This window comes from Dermacentor andersoni, chromosome 1, assembly GCF_023375885.2.
Source record: "Dermacentor andersoni chromosome 1, qqDerAnde1_hic_scaffold, whole genome shotgun sequence".
NCBI lineage: Eukaryota > Metazoa > Arthropoda > Arachnida > Ixodida > Ixodidae > Dermacentor > Dermacentor andersoni.
Genome location: NC_092814.1, coordinates 81,204,914 through 81,219,781, shown reverse-complemented (window position 1 = coordinate 81,219,781; position 14,868 = coordinate 81,204,914). Strand labels below are relative to the sequence as shown.

General features: G+C 44.1%; 1 protein-coding gene across 6 annotated transcripts in view; it reads left to right on the top strand.

Annotated features, from left to right (window-relative positions):
- LOC126546038 (uncharacterized) overlaps nucleotides 1-14,868 on the top strand; it is a 69,156-nt gene that overhangs the window by 47,024 nt on the left and 7,264 nt on the right. For 5 of the 6 annotated variants that reach the window (XR_011892485.1, XM_050194102.3, XM_050194101.3 and 2 more), the window contains exons 6-9: nucleotides 1,172-1,273; nucleotides 1,337-1,480; nucleotides 10,973-11,011; nucleotides 11,137-11,229. Coding sequence is in view for 4 of the 6 variants with exons in the window: in XM_050194102.3 (XP_050050059.2) it covers nucleotides 1,172-1,273; nucleotides 1,337-1,480; nucleotides 10,973-11,011; nucleotides 11,137-11,229 (378 nt within the window). In the remaining 2 variants the exon portion in view is untranslated. Of the gene's footprint in view, nucleotides 1-1,171; nucleotides 1,274-1,336; nucleotides 1,481-10,234; nucleotides 10,282-10,972; nucleotides 11,012-11,136; nucleotides 11,231-14,868 lie in introns of those variants that run through there. The other variant, XR_008608620.2, reaches the window with a different exon arrangement.

Below are 14,868 nucleotides of genomic sequence, written 5' to 3'. Positions count from 1 at the left end.
TTTGGTTTTTTCGAAGTCAGTTTGTGCCGAGCGATACGGGTTTGCATAGAAAAATCCTCACGAACAGCAAAAATTTTGGGCTAAGGCTGCACTGAGAAAAACGGTACACATTTCAACTCGTTTGTGACAAAGCAGCTGGCATCATCTGGTAAGGTAATGTCGAGTTGCAATGCTGAGACACTTAAATGAGCAATAGACTAATTTCACGGTAATTTTCACCATGCCACTGCTGCCACAAAGCATGGTAGTAGTATTTGTAGTCCTTAGTGGTCTAAAAGGCAACTATGGTAAGAAGCATGTTGTGTTGTGCCATTACAAACCCACTTAGCCCTCGAAATCAAAAGGCAGGGAAGTGAGAATAAAGATTCTGCAATAAGTGTCATGTTCAGGAGACATACCCCCTAAGATCGCTCTAAAGTTCATAGGAAAAAATCTACAGTAGGATTCTCTTTGAATTCCCCTCAATGTTACCTTGAATCCATGTACAGGAGGAAAGCAGTTAGGAGTACTGTAATCTTGCCACTGGCAGGCCACTCTGCATGCACTTTGAAAGTTGAAAATGGTCTATTCCATAAAAGCTAAATATGCCATTATGTAAAAGCAAAACTGTCCATCTCAGACTAGCATTGTAATGAGTCTAGTGCAGCAATACCCGAATAAATTTCAAAGTAATGTGTAACTTATTGGTTTGCTGTGACATGTTTACTCATACTTTCCCCAAACTTTATTAAATTATGCCGGACATAAGTTCATTAACTTTATTGCATCAAGGTTTTCAATTCATTAGGCTCTATGAATTTTTCATTAAATCAATTTTCAGTATACCATGTTTCGACTGTATGATGCTCTTGGATTAAAAGCAATGGTTGATGTACCTTGGCATTAGCTTTGAATATTTGTATACATTGCATGCTGCTACTCTGTGCTGCATGAAACGGACAAAACCTACTTCTGGTGGAAGTATATTGGCAGGTCTTGATGCTTCAGAAAAAAAAAAGGATCTCATTTCGCACTCTAAAATTTTCATTTATTTTAGTTACAGTTCTTGCAATTGGAGTGGTTTTAAGAATCTAGAACTTTATTGGCCAGTTAACTTATCTGTGCAGTGTTATTCTTACAGCTTGTCTACTGTGGAGCACTGCATTTGGTAATGCGTTTCTTCAATCCTCAGATTCCACTGCCACAGTCACTGAGTGGGTCTCCAATGCGGGACCTGTTTCTAGACCAGGAACGTGAGCGATACAAGTTGAGGTTGCAGCATCTGATTGAACGGGTAAGCTGACTCAGAAGCACTTGCATTTGGGTTATGTATTTATCTGTGCTTTCCTTATTTCAGGAGAAGTTAGTTTTGTCGGCTGAGCAAGAAATTCTTCGTGTGCATGGGCGAGCTGCCCGTGCAATTCAAAATCAGGCTGTGCCTCTGTCTGCTTGCAGCATACTCAGGGATGAGGAAATCTACAATGTCCTAAAGCCAGAGCAGGTAAATAGACCATACCATGCTTATTTTCGTGATGAGAAGAATGGTGCCACTGGCTGGGTACAAAAGGAGGGAAATTTGTTTATGGTGAAATTAGTTTTTGATTTCTTCTCTCTTTATATTACATGAAATGGCTGTTGCACTGCTGAGGCAAGCAATTTTTACTCTTGGGTCTCCCAACTACCTAGCTGTAGTCTACAAGGCAGACAGGTAGCTTGTGGTCACCATTGCAACATATTCCGGAGAGACACAGTGTAGTGTTTGCCCATTCACCAGCAAGGCATAGGCAGGCTGCAGGTACTGGTGTCAACGAATGTATTGCAGAGAGCATGCACAGTATTTATAATGTACATATTATATAATAAACTATTTGACTTCCAGATTTTTTTCCCCCACTGCCCCCGTTGAGTTTTTGTTTGCGTGTTTAGTAGACATTTCATGCTACTAGCAGTGCGATGTCATGTTCCACATAAATGATTTATTAATGATTGCCTTAACCAGATAAGTCTTTCTGATTACAGTCAACACATAGCAATTATCAAATAATAATTAACTAGGATGTCCACCTGTTTAGAGCACCTTTTTAATGTGGTGCTCATAAAAAGAAAGTGCTATACAAAGTAGCACCTGACAGCTGGCACACCTGTAGCAAGGTTCCCTTTGCTGCCTTGGTCAGATCTATGTGGGCGCAAACATGACAGGCTCATGTCGGTTTCGCTTTCACTGTAGTTCGCAGTATAACAGACATTACGTCTGTTATACTGTGACATAGTTACTAGCGCTAGCAAGGCTAATGGAAAGAAAGTTAGTACAGAACAGTGCACTAGACGTCAGCTGACAAGCTTTATTCATAAAAACATGCAAGAAACCATTGTATGCTCAAATAAATGTGCAGACAGACGCGTAAACTAATGTGCCATGTAGGAGAAAACCAAATGCGCAACGAAGCCAATAGGTGCCCACAGCAAGCCGTTACAAAGCATTGATCAGTTTCTTCTCAAGGTACACTTCTCTATCAGTGAGTGCCAGTGATGGAGCGCTTACACATTTATCAGCAGCTTTTGAAATGCAATGCGCCTCAAATATTTCCCTATCTAACTGCCTAGCAAACCGTCTGAGAACTTGCGTGTTATGAAAACACAGGGAGCATTTACATGTACATCAGCGCAGTGGTTAGCCAAGTGGCCAGTACCTGCCATAGCATTTACAGCATTCCGGTGCTCCCTAAGCCGGTCATTCGGGCACCTGCCTGTTTGTCCAATGTGGCACTTTCCACAGGGAAGTGGAATTTTGTATACCACCCCCACATTGCAGTCAACCAAGTGGGTGACATTGTCCCTAGCTCATGTACCTTGACTCTCCGTGTTATTTACCAGCCTGCACATTTGTGCGTTAGCGGTAAGGGGGAAAATAGGAATTCCGGATCAAGCTACAGAACAGGTATTCGGCCTTAACTCAGGAAGAGGACCTTAGTGTTGAAAATATGAACGACAATCTTATGGGCATCATTAAGGAAGGAGTGTGCAATAGAAGTCGGGGGTAACTCCGTTAGACAGGATACCAGTAAGCTATCGCAGGGGACGAAAGATCTGATCAAGAAACGCCAATGTATGAAAGCCTCTAACCCTACAGCTAGAATAGAACTGGCAGAACTTTCCAAGTTAATCAACAAGTGTAAGACAGCTGACATAAGGAAATATAATACAGTATGGATGGAATTGAACATGCTCTCAGGAACGCAGGAAGCCTAAAAGCAGTGAAGAAGAAACTAGGAATAGGCAAGAATCATATGTATGCGTTAAGAGACAAAGCCGGCAATATCATTAGTAATATGGATGAGATAGTTCAAGTGGCTGAGGAGTTCTACAGAGATTTGTACAGTATCAGTACCCACGACGATAATCGAAGAGAGAATAGTCTAGAGGAATTCGAAATCCCACAGGTAACGCCGGAAGAAGTAAAGAAAGCCTTGAGAGCTATGCAAAGGGGTAGGCAGCTGGGGAGGATCAGGTAACAGCAGATTTGTTGAAGGATGGTGGACAGATTGTTCTAGAAAAACTGTCCACCCTGTATACGCAATGCCTCATGACCTCGAGCGTACCGGAATCTTGGAAGAACGCTAACATAATCGTAATCCATAAGAAAGGGGATGCCAAAGACTTGAAAAATTATAGACCGATCAGCTTACTGTCCGTTGCCTACAAAGTATTTACTAAGGTAATCGCAAATAGAATCAGGAACACCTTAGACTTCTGTCAACCAAAGGACCAGGCAGGATTCCGTAAAGGCTACTCAACAATAGACCATATTCACACTATCAGTCAGGTGATAGAGAATTGTGCGGAATATAACCAACTCTTATTATATAGCTTTCATTGATTACAAGAAAGTGTTTGATTCAGTCGAAACCTCGGCAGTCATGGATGCATTACGGAATCAGGGTGTAGACTCATATGTAAGAATACTGAAAGATATCTATAGCGGCTCCACAGCAACCGTAGTCCTCCATAAAGAAAGCAACAAAATCCCAATAAAGAAAGGCATCAGGCAGGGAGATACGATCACTCCAATGCTATTCACAGCGTGTTTACAAGAGGTATTCAGAGACCTGGATTGGGAAGAATTGGGGATAAGAGTTAATAGAGAATACCTTAGTAACTCAGGGGACCAATTGCAATGCATGCTCACTGACCTGGAGATGCAAAGCAGAAGGGTTGGTCTAAAAATTAATCTGCAGAAAACTAATGTTTAACAGTCTCGGAAGAGAACAGCAGTTTACGATAGGTAGCGAGGCACTGGAAGTAGTAAGGGAACACATCTACTTAGGACAGGTAGTGACCGTCGCGGAAGAGAACAGCAGTTTACGATAGGTAGCGAGGCGCTGGAAGTAGTAAGGGAATACATCTACTTAGGACAGGTAGTCATACCTGCCAGGTCTCCCGAATTGTCTGGGAGACTCCCGAATTTTGATGGTTTTGTACGATTGTACGACCGAAACAGAAATCTCCCGAAAACGCGCCCGTGTTTGGCCGAATCCTTCTCCTAGTCTGGCGACATAGCGCCGGAGCTACGTGACACCGATTGACATTGTTATCAGCGAAGAGTCTAAAAAGCATAGCGGCTCAAGCGCAGAATTGAAGCTCGTAGAATCGCTTCTGCTTTGCTATTTATGCGAACGAAGCGCCGCGGTCGTTTTCATCTATGCATAAGGAGATTTCTACGCAGCTGCACAGGGTATCACAAGCGTGGCGCTAGGGTCTGATTCTCCCTGTAGTTTCCCTCCACTTGTGCCGGTATTTCTTGTAGGTAGCACTAGGCTGCCTCCACACGCTCATCGGAAGTTTTCTTAGGTTCTTTGTTGGCTTCGGCCACGGAGGAAGGAAACTAAGGAGAGGCCCTGACGTCACTCTTTGTGAAGCTAAAGTGAAGCCGGAAGTTGGCGTTGCTCCGCCTATCAGGCCAGCTCTCCTCTCTTGTTTACATTTCTCGCGAAACCACACCGCGCTGCGCGCAACCGTGCTGCTCGGACCCGCGCGCTCCGCAGCAATACTAAGCAATTGTTAGCACGTTAGCGTGATTCCACGAAAAAGGGCAATATTACCCGCGGATATTCCTTCGTCCGTAGCCATTGCCGTGGCGCGGTACATTGCGTACAGCGTTGCATGCGCATTCATTTCACGAATTTTAGTTCCTCCTGTCCCACCTGGCCACAGCAACATCCGGGAGAGCACGGTCCAGATAACGCAGCGCAACAAAACACGAAGACCAATGCAAACTTGCCCGCACGGCGCCTTTGCCACAGTACGAAACCTACGGAGCAACACGTGTGAGCGCACGGAACCAAAACAAAGCTGCCATTGTGGCCCGAAAGATGTGGCCGCTACGGCAAAGAAATAAACAATCAGCAAAAAAAGAGGAGAATGTACTACGTCACTTCCTCCACACTTTTCTCCTAGCGCACGGAGGGGGTAGGGCCTCTCTTCAGTTTCTTTCCTCCATGGCTTCAGCGCTCCGGTGCCTGGTGTAGTGTGTCCTTTACGTACTTGTCGGCAATGGCATTGAGTAAAGAGCGCAAGAAATACCTTCAAGTCTTTTTAAGGCAGTATACCGCAGACTTTGGCTGTATTGTGGCGTCGCGGAAAGGCGAGCATCATGCATTTTGCACTGTTTGCAATTGCAACATCAGCATCTCGCACGGCGGTAGAACCGACTTGGCTACGCCCGTTTCGTCGAAGAAGCACGCCAGCAGCCTTCAGTGCCAAGAGAACCAGCAACATCTCCCAACAATTTTTCGTGAGACAAGACGACAGTGATGTCATCCGTGCGGAATGCCTGTTCACGGCTTTCTTGCTGGAGCACAACATCCCGCTGAGCGCCTGTGAACACGTGGGACCTCTGCTTCGGAAAATGTTCCCGAAGTCAGATGTTGCGAAGCGCTACGCATGTTCTAGGACTAAGACTACAGCAATTTTCGGTGAGATGGCTCGCCACACGCAGGAAAGCACGGTGAGAGCCCTGAACAATAGTGTTTGCGGTTGCCATAGATGGTAGTAACGATAGCAAAGCACAGCTGTACCCAATCGTGGTCACCTATTTCGTTAAAGAATCGGGCTTAATCGAGAGCAAACTGCTTGCGCTAAGCACTCTGGAGGGCCATTCAACTGGGTGCAACATTGCCAGATTGATTATAGATACCCTCACTTCGTTGAACATACCGTTATCCAATTGCATAGCTTTTGGTTCTGACAATGCCAACATGATGTTGGGGAAAAAAATGGCGTAGCAGCAGTGCTGAGAGAGGCCCACTAAAATGTTATAAAAATAGGTTGTCCATGCCATTTGATCAACATTGCGGCTGAAGAAGTGGCGTCTTGCCTCCCGTCGAAAGTGGACCAAGTCCTCGTGGACATTTCTTTTTATTTGGAAAAGAGTGCTAAAAGAAAATTTACCCTTAGACAGTTTCACGAAATGCACAATGTTGAGTTCCGAAAAATCCTCAAGCACGCGCCAACTCGATAGCTGTCGCTTGGGAAATGCCTGCAAAGGCTACTGGACCAGTGGGCACCTCTGTTGAGCTTTTTCCTTCATGAGGTGAAGAAAGAAGCCACAAGCCCGCAGTGTCTGTCTTACTATCAAATTCTGAAGACAACAGTGGTGTCAACGGTAACTGCACAACCGGAGCCCATCTTGTGCAAACAGAAGAGAAAAACGCCAGCAGAGAGTACACCAGTGACAGTGAAAAAGGCTAAGGGCGCTGATGTGGAAGGGAAGACTCGGGGGGCACCAGGCATAACACGTGAGGAACGGCTGTTTGTGTTCCTGAGTTCTGATCTCAATAAAGCTTGCTGTATTTTTGTTAAAGACCATTATCCCTGCCTTTGACACATTGAACTCCCGCCTGCAAGCGCAAGCTCCTCAAGTACACTTGCTGCAATCGCTGCTCTTTGGGCTTCTGGAGGACCTCCTTTCAAGGTTTGTGAGGCCAGGCCTGCTAAAGGAGCACAAGGACCTGCTTACGATTGACTACCAGAGCCAAGATGCGCAGAAGGATGATCGAGACATTGTGGTTGGACAAGAAGCTAAACACGTTGAAAAACTCAAGCCAAGTGAACAAGAACAATTTTTTGAGGCTGTTTGGAAATACATAGTCACTGCCTGTGATTACATTTGGCTCAACTTTCCTTTGGCTCACAGTGCACTGATTAATGCATGAGTTGCGGATGTCAAATCCATTGACACCATGTCATTTCGTAACGTCCTCTTCTTTGTGGAGAGGTTTCCGACCTTGTTACCACAGGAGCCGCACGAGTCTAAAGATGAAGCTCTCAACTTTCTGGAAATTGAGTTTGCGAAGTTGCAGGCTTTTGTCATTCCTCCAGATGTGCTGCAAGAGGAACGGGCTGATGCCCAGTGGAATGCCATCTCCCAGCTCAGAGGCGCAGACGGGCTTTTGAAATTTGGGCGCATCTCAGCGGTGATGCTCGGAATCCTCTCTATACCGCACAGCAACGCTGAATGCGAGAGGCAGTTCAGCACTGCAAAAAAAAATCGTGCCCAGTTCCGAGCATCTATGTCTGACACGACCCTCGGGACACATTCTTTTGGCGAAGTGTCGCAGCGGCGCATATTGTTACGCACGACAGTACTCCAAGGACTTCTTGAATAGGGCGGTGTCAGCCACATCGAAGATTTAGTGATAGTGACCAGTTGTGTAGGTTGTTGGTGGTTTTGAAACAAAAACTATACAATTCCTGCTCCGTCGCAACAAAATAAAAAATTCAGTTATGGAAAATGCGTGTGAAATATTGACTCCGAGCCCCCCGTCAGATCTCCCTAATATCTTCCCTGCGAAGCTGGCAGGTATGGGTAGTGACCGCGGATCCGGATCATGAAACTGAAATAATTAGAAGAATAAGAATGGGCTGCGGTGTGTTTGGCAGGCATTCTCAGATCATGAACAGCAGGTTGCCATTATCCCTCAAAAGAAAAGTGTATAACAGCTGTGTCTTACCAGTGCTCACGTACGGGGCAGAAACCTGGAGGCTTACGAAAAGTGTTCTACTTAAATTGAGGACGATGCAATGAGCTATGGAAGGAGGAATGATGGGTGTAACGTTAAGAGATAAGAAAAGAGCAGATCGGGTGAGGGAACAAACGCGAGTTAATGACATCTTAGTGTAAATCAAGAAAAGGAAACAGGCATGGTCAGGACATGTAATGAGGAGGGAAGATAACCGATGGTCATTAAGGGTTACGGACTGGATTCCAAGGGAAGGGAAGCGTAGCAGGGGGCGGCAGAAAGTTAAGTGGGCGGATGAGATTAAGAAGTTTGCAGGGACAACATGGCCACAATTAGTACATGACCAGGGTAGTTGGAGAAGTATGGGAGAGGCCTTTGCCCTGCAGTGGGCGTAATCAGGCTGACGACGATGATGATGATGACATTTGTGCGAGCTTGAGTGGTGCTGAAAAAAAAACACCCACATTGCACTTGTTCGCCACCTTTTTTAGGTGGTGGGACAAACAGGCAGGTGCCTGAATAACCGGCTTCGGCAGCATTGGAATGCTGTAAACGCTTTGGCAGGCGCTGGCCACTTGACTGACCACTGTGTAGACGTACCGTATTTCGGTAGAGTTACTGTAAGTCGGCTCAAATGTAAGTCGAGCCCCCCATATTGTGTGTGACAGGGGAAAAAAAAAAGAAGAGGGCGTATTCGATAATGAAAATTTATTGGTAGCTGGCATGGTCGCTGGACTACGTGTCTTCACTTGTGCCATCGTCCTCACTGGTGCTGCCATCATCATCGCTGCTATGGTCCCACAGCGCGTCGCCGTCTAGCGAAATTCCACATTTGGCAAACGACCGCACCACGACAGTTTGTGGAACGGCTGTCCATGCCGAATCCACCCAACCACACGCAGCCGTCAGGGAGGCTCTTTTGACGAGTCCAGTTGGCATAAGTTCGCGGTCTTCTGCCACCAGCCACTCGTACTCACGTCAGAGCAGGTCCTTAAAAGGCGAAGATCCAGGCTTCTTTTGTGACCATGTCGCACTTCACTGGCAGGGACTGATCATGCATTTCAGCGACGTAGGCTGCAAGCTTGGCCTACAGCTCCAGAAAGCGTCCAGACTTCAGTCCGTGGGAAATTCTTTTCTTGCCATCACAGGTGAAAATTTTCCTTTGCTGCAGTTGCCATTCTCGCACCACCCGATCGGAAACATCGAACTTGCGGCCCGTTGCGCAGTGATTTGTTTTTACGGCGTTAAGAATGGCAACCCTCTTAACGCTGCTGTGAACGAGCGCCGAATGTTTAGTGGGCCTGGAGCACTCATGACGACTGAAGAAGCATGGAAGTAGCACTTAGCCGGCAGTCAAGTCGAACACGTCAAACCAAGAGCTACAGAGAAACACGTGAGCGGTGTCTGCTCTTCCATGAACTATCAATACTCCCCGCAAGCGCCGCCGTTCTGAGGGTGCTGTCGCGAATGGAACAGCGGCACTTCCGTCAGCTATCCTTCACCCCACCCACCCACCCACCATGAGTGTTGTGTGCACTGTAAAACTCTTTAAAATGTTGAAAAACCCTTCCGAAAAGCAAACAAACGCGCGGGATAGTGAAACGCTACGGGTAGGGCCATAGAGCAAACATAAAATTGTAACTACGTTGTAGCTCCCCTGATACCTTGTTGGTCTCGCTTTTTTGGCAGTGCCATGTTTTGGTTTCGATTGTAAGTCGACCCCCCACTTTAGATCTTCAAATTTTACAATTGTGTAAATATGGTACACGTAAATGCTCGCCGTGTTTTCATAACACGCAAGTGCTCTGACGGTTCGTTAGGCAGTTAGATAGGGAAATAGTTGAGGCGCATTGCATTTCATAAACTGCTGATAAATGTGTAAGCACTCCATCACTGGCACTCACTGATAAAGAAGTGTTGTACCTTGAGAATAACCTGATCAATGCTTTGTAATGGCTTGCTGTGGGCGCCTATGGGCTTCATTGCACATTTATTTGAACATATAGGGGTTTCTTGCATGTTTTTATGAGTAAAGCTTGTCAGTTGAAGTGTAGTACTTTGTCCTGTAACAACCTTTTTTCCGTTAGTCTTGCTAGTGCTAGTAAGTATGTCGCAGCAAATGCAACTAGCCCAACTTTCTGCATTGATTACTCTGTTATACTGCCAGTGCGTTGCTAACGTGTCTGCCAGACCAGCATGAAATAATTAAAAAGTGTTTTTATTTTCTTTTGTGTTAGACATCCTCCTGAGTTTACAGCGCCACAAAAGAATTTACGTGTGACGAGTGAGTGAAATTGGCTTACATTGATCAGTTTTCCCCTGACGATCCTAAATGAGTACTGGTCAGTAAACATCTTACACCCGTTAAATTGTCTACATACGTGTGTGCCTAGGTTATATAACAAATTGTGCACACCATCTTTTCTGGAACTTATATTTTAGCAAAACTACGTTCCCATACCTAGAAACATCTAGAAGTTCCAGATTTATTCAATGTGTACGAGTGAGTGAAATTGACATAGATTGATCAGTAAACATCTGACACCCGTTAAATTGTCTACATACATGTGTGCCTAGTTTATATAACAAATTGTGCACACCATCTTTTCTGGAACTTATATTTTAGCAGAACTACGTTCCCATACCTAGAAACATAAAGAAATTCCAGATTTATTTAACGTGTTTCCCACAAGGCACAGTTTATTTCTACAAAAGTTCAACCTTTCATGCACCCAACAGTTTGCAAACACCAAAGTTTTACTCTCCCTTTAAGCATCAAGAACACCAATTGGCACAAATTTCATAATTTCTTACAGCAGCCGCAAAGTGCCTATAACATCGAAATTTCTCAACCTTCTTCCACCAAAGACACCAGCAAAACTCAAGATCATGTGTGGGATCACACCTTAGGGTTCTTTGCTTGCAGTTTTAAGTGTTTTCTTTTTTTTTTCATTATTATTATTTTTCATTTACAGATGTGTGTCAAAAGTCCTGAATCTATCCCAGACAAGAAGGCAAGTAGTTGACTTTGGTGTTTCCTTTGTTTTCTCTCTCTCTCTTTTTCTTTCTTTTTTTTAACAATGATATGAACTCTTTTAGTACTGAGGGATTTAGAAAATGTTTCATTTTTGTGCTTTAGGATGATAAAGACAAGAACGTGCGATCTAGGTATAATGGACGTCTCTTCTTGTCGTGGCTGCAGGATGTTGAAGACAAGTGGGAAAAAACAAAGGTATGTTTTATGTTGTAATGAGTTAAAGGTTGTGGAATGAGGTTTTTTATAAGAACATATACAGGGTGTTTCAGCGAACACTTTCAAAATTATTTAAAGGTTGCCTGTGGCAGACAGCCCAATTCTAGTTTATGAGCTAGTCTACTCAAAGCAGCGGACACTACTGGCACAAAAAATCGAAATGCAAAATTGGCTAATTAACAAGATACACTAATTAACTTTTAGCTAATTATCTTATGGCCCATATTGCAATTTACAAATTCTAACAGTGGACTTCACAAGGCAGATCCACTTGCAACGAATTCTCAGGACGACACCAGTTTCGAGATATAAATTCCCGAACTTTGCGGAGAAACCCTAATCATATTGACAGCATTCTGATTAAGAGCTCTTCACACACTCAGAAAATGTGATAATTGTTAAGCTACGTTACTTAAATATCCGGGAGGGTAGCATCAACGCAGATTTTGCATAAAGCTTGGGTGCATGAAGTTGTTCCATGCTGGAAGCTTACACAATCAGAAATGATACAGTAAGGCTAGTTGGTGCTTGGTTATTATTTGAATGAAAACAAGTAATACACATTGACAAGAAAACTCATTTAGGGTCTTAGACTTTCTTGGGTATGCATACACACTGCGGTAGACTTTTGGGTGCATTGCTATTGCTTCATTGGTTGCATGCGTAATTGTAATTCTGAAGTATGCACAATTCTGTGCAAATAAAGGTAGTCATTAGCAGATGCTATATACACCTTATTGAGCGTTTGCACTGCTGTACTGCTGTTTTGTTAAAAATCTGCTAGCCATCTGTTTTTCCTCTTGATGATAAAAAAAAAGTCAGCCATTCAGGTGCATACATGGCATTTTACAGGGAGAATAAGTGCTTGTGTGTTGCACATGCCCTAGGCCTAGGGCATGCCAACTATGACTGCAGACGGAATCAGCACATAGGTACTGTGCAGGCATGTAAAGAGGAATTAGTGCTCTTGCAGTACATTATCTGTGCATCTATGAGGTTTAAAGGAACCCAGAACAGATTGTACGAAAGGTGTGGTGTGATTGTGGTAATAAAGGGCATCTTCTCATGAACCTTGTGCAACAAAACATTATTATTATTATTATTATTATTATTATTATTATTATTATTATTATTATTAGCTGAGTTGCATGTGCCAAGAGGAGGATCTTCAGGGTTGGGACGGCTATGCCAATCTAAACATAGAAAAAGAGACATGGCATACTAATTTTGACCAATGTGAGCGGAACCTTGTGTATGATGCATGTGGAATGCTTTGAAACAATTTATTCCATTCATCAGTAATAAGACGAAGTAACTGTAAATGCACTTTGTTATCTCTTCATTTGTTTGCACAGATTTCATCTCATTTAATAAGGAATGCAAGTTGGTCTTGCAAGCCAGTTCAATAAATACACTCTTTCGCATATATTGTGAGAGATATTTGTGCAGAGTAGGTAGCCGATTGACACAAGGATTATTTTCATTAGAAACTCCATACCTGCCAACCCTCCCTATTCGCCCGGGAGACTCCCGATTTTTTACTGAACTTTCCGATTGTGCGATCGCTGTCTTATATCTCCCGAGAAGTGATCTCTGTTCGCGCAATAATGGTTTTTGTGAAACCGGCACCGCGGAATTTACAGCCACATCATAATTGTCAGCATCATCAACAACGGCCGCACTAGCACCATCGGTATCATCGACTAAGCAGCCGACTACGGTGCCTAGTAAGCCGACCAAAGCCAGAGCCAATGTAGCTCTTGCATTTCATGCATGTCTTCCTCCATGGCGCATCTTGTCGCTGCTGCTTGTGTGTATGATTAGTGTTGGCTAGGCCGTCTGTGTGCAATGCACCGTGTAAAGTTAGAATCCTCGTGTGCTTGATGCCATGGCGCTATCAAAGCCCAAGAAAAGGTATTTGCAGAAGTTTTTTTCGATTTCCGTGCTTTTTGACATCAAGAAAAGCAGAACATTTTGCATTTTGTACAATGTGTGGATACGACGTCAGTGTGTCTCACAGTGGTGGAGGCGGCTTGAAACTGCACGTTTCCACGGCAAAGCATCAAAGCTAAGTTCGCACTGCTGGGCAGCAAGGCAACATAACGAATTTTCTCCGGAACAACTGTGACAACAGTGTCGTACGTGTGGAGTGCCTGTTAACGGGATTCCTCGTCGAACACAACCTACCCCTTAGTGTCAGTGACCACGTTGGACCTCTTCTACGGAATGGTTTCCTAAATGCGACAAGGCGAAGCTTTATGAAAGTGGACGCAACTCTGAAGAATGCGGAGGTGGCGAACCTGAAATTTATTTCACAGGCATCGCTCTCAAGTCTTTGTTTCTTTATTCAGTTTCCCTCAGCTGATGCCCCAAGAATCCAATGAATCTGCTGAACATGCTTTAGATGCTCTCGAAGCTGAGTTTGCCACACTATAGCTGTACAGTCTTCCAGAGGACATTCTGAATGAACAAAGGTGGGGCAGGCAGTGATCTATGGTTGGAAAAATTAAAAACACTGATGGAAAACATGTTTCACTGAGTTGCTAAGGTGATCCTGGATTTACTCATGATACCGCATAGCAACGCAGAGTGTGAGAGGATTTTTAGCACGGCGTAAAGAATTAGGACTGAATTCCACTCATCAGTGTGCAACACAACCCTCCAACACCTGCTGCTAGTGAAGGGCCGTCAGTCTGGACCATGTTTTGAGCAAAGCTACTCCGACAAATTTTTGAAGGGAGCGAAGTCTGCTACTGCAAGGTCCCTGCAAAAGGACTCATCGAGCACTGCCTGAAAGTTTAAATGAAACCTCTTCCCCCACCCCCAACCCCCCTGGTCCCACCGGATATTGAAACGGTGAATGCAACACCCCCCCTCCCATTGGTGCGAATAAAGAGTTTCCTGATTTTTGATCTCGCCAGGTTGGCAGGTATGAAACTCTGATGAAGTCAGCTCATGGCATCTCAAAAACATTTCTGAACAATGTAGCATTTTTGGGAGATTTTTCCCTGTCAGACTCACTAGATAATTTTGATATATTTTATACGTAAGTATCATCTCCTGTTTCCTCAGATTAAGTGTTGTTGTGTTTATCCTCATCTTCATTTTCACCAGTATCTGACATTTGCACCATCAAACTGAGCAAACCTTTTTCTGCGTTTTCAAGAGCACTGAAATCTAGACATTTTTGCCTTCGACACTATGTAGAACAAATGAGGTGTAACTTTGACATCTCTCATTTTAATACCTTTAACACCAATTTTAACACACAATTCCATACACTAGCCGGTCACGTGCCTACCGTTCAGCCCTGGTGTACTCATATGAGAACAGTTGTCATCATGCAATGACTGAACTCTGCACTCTCGCAGAACGTTTCATTCATATTGAATTCTATGAGGAGTTCTAAACACTATTACATTAGAAAAAATGGTTGGGCAAAAAAAATTAAAAAGTGAACTTAAATGTACCAGCATCAACACGTTATTCTCTGTCTTGGTTATTTTGTGGCTGTTCGAAAGCACATAAAAGTGCAAGGTGCAATGTTCATGCTAACTCCGGAGCCCATAACTATGGAATTTATTGTGCGTATAGCCTGTGTTGCTTTGATACGTTAAA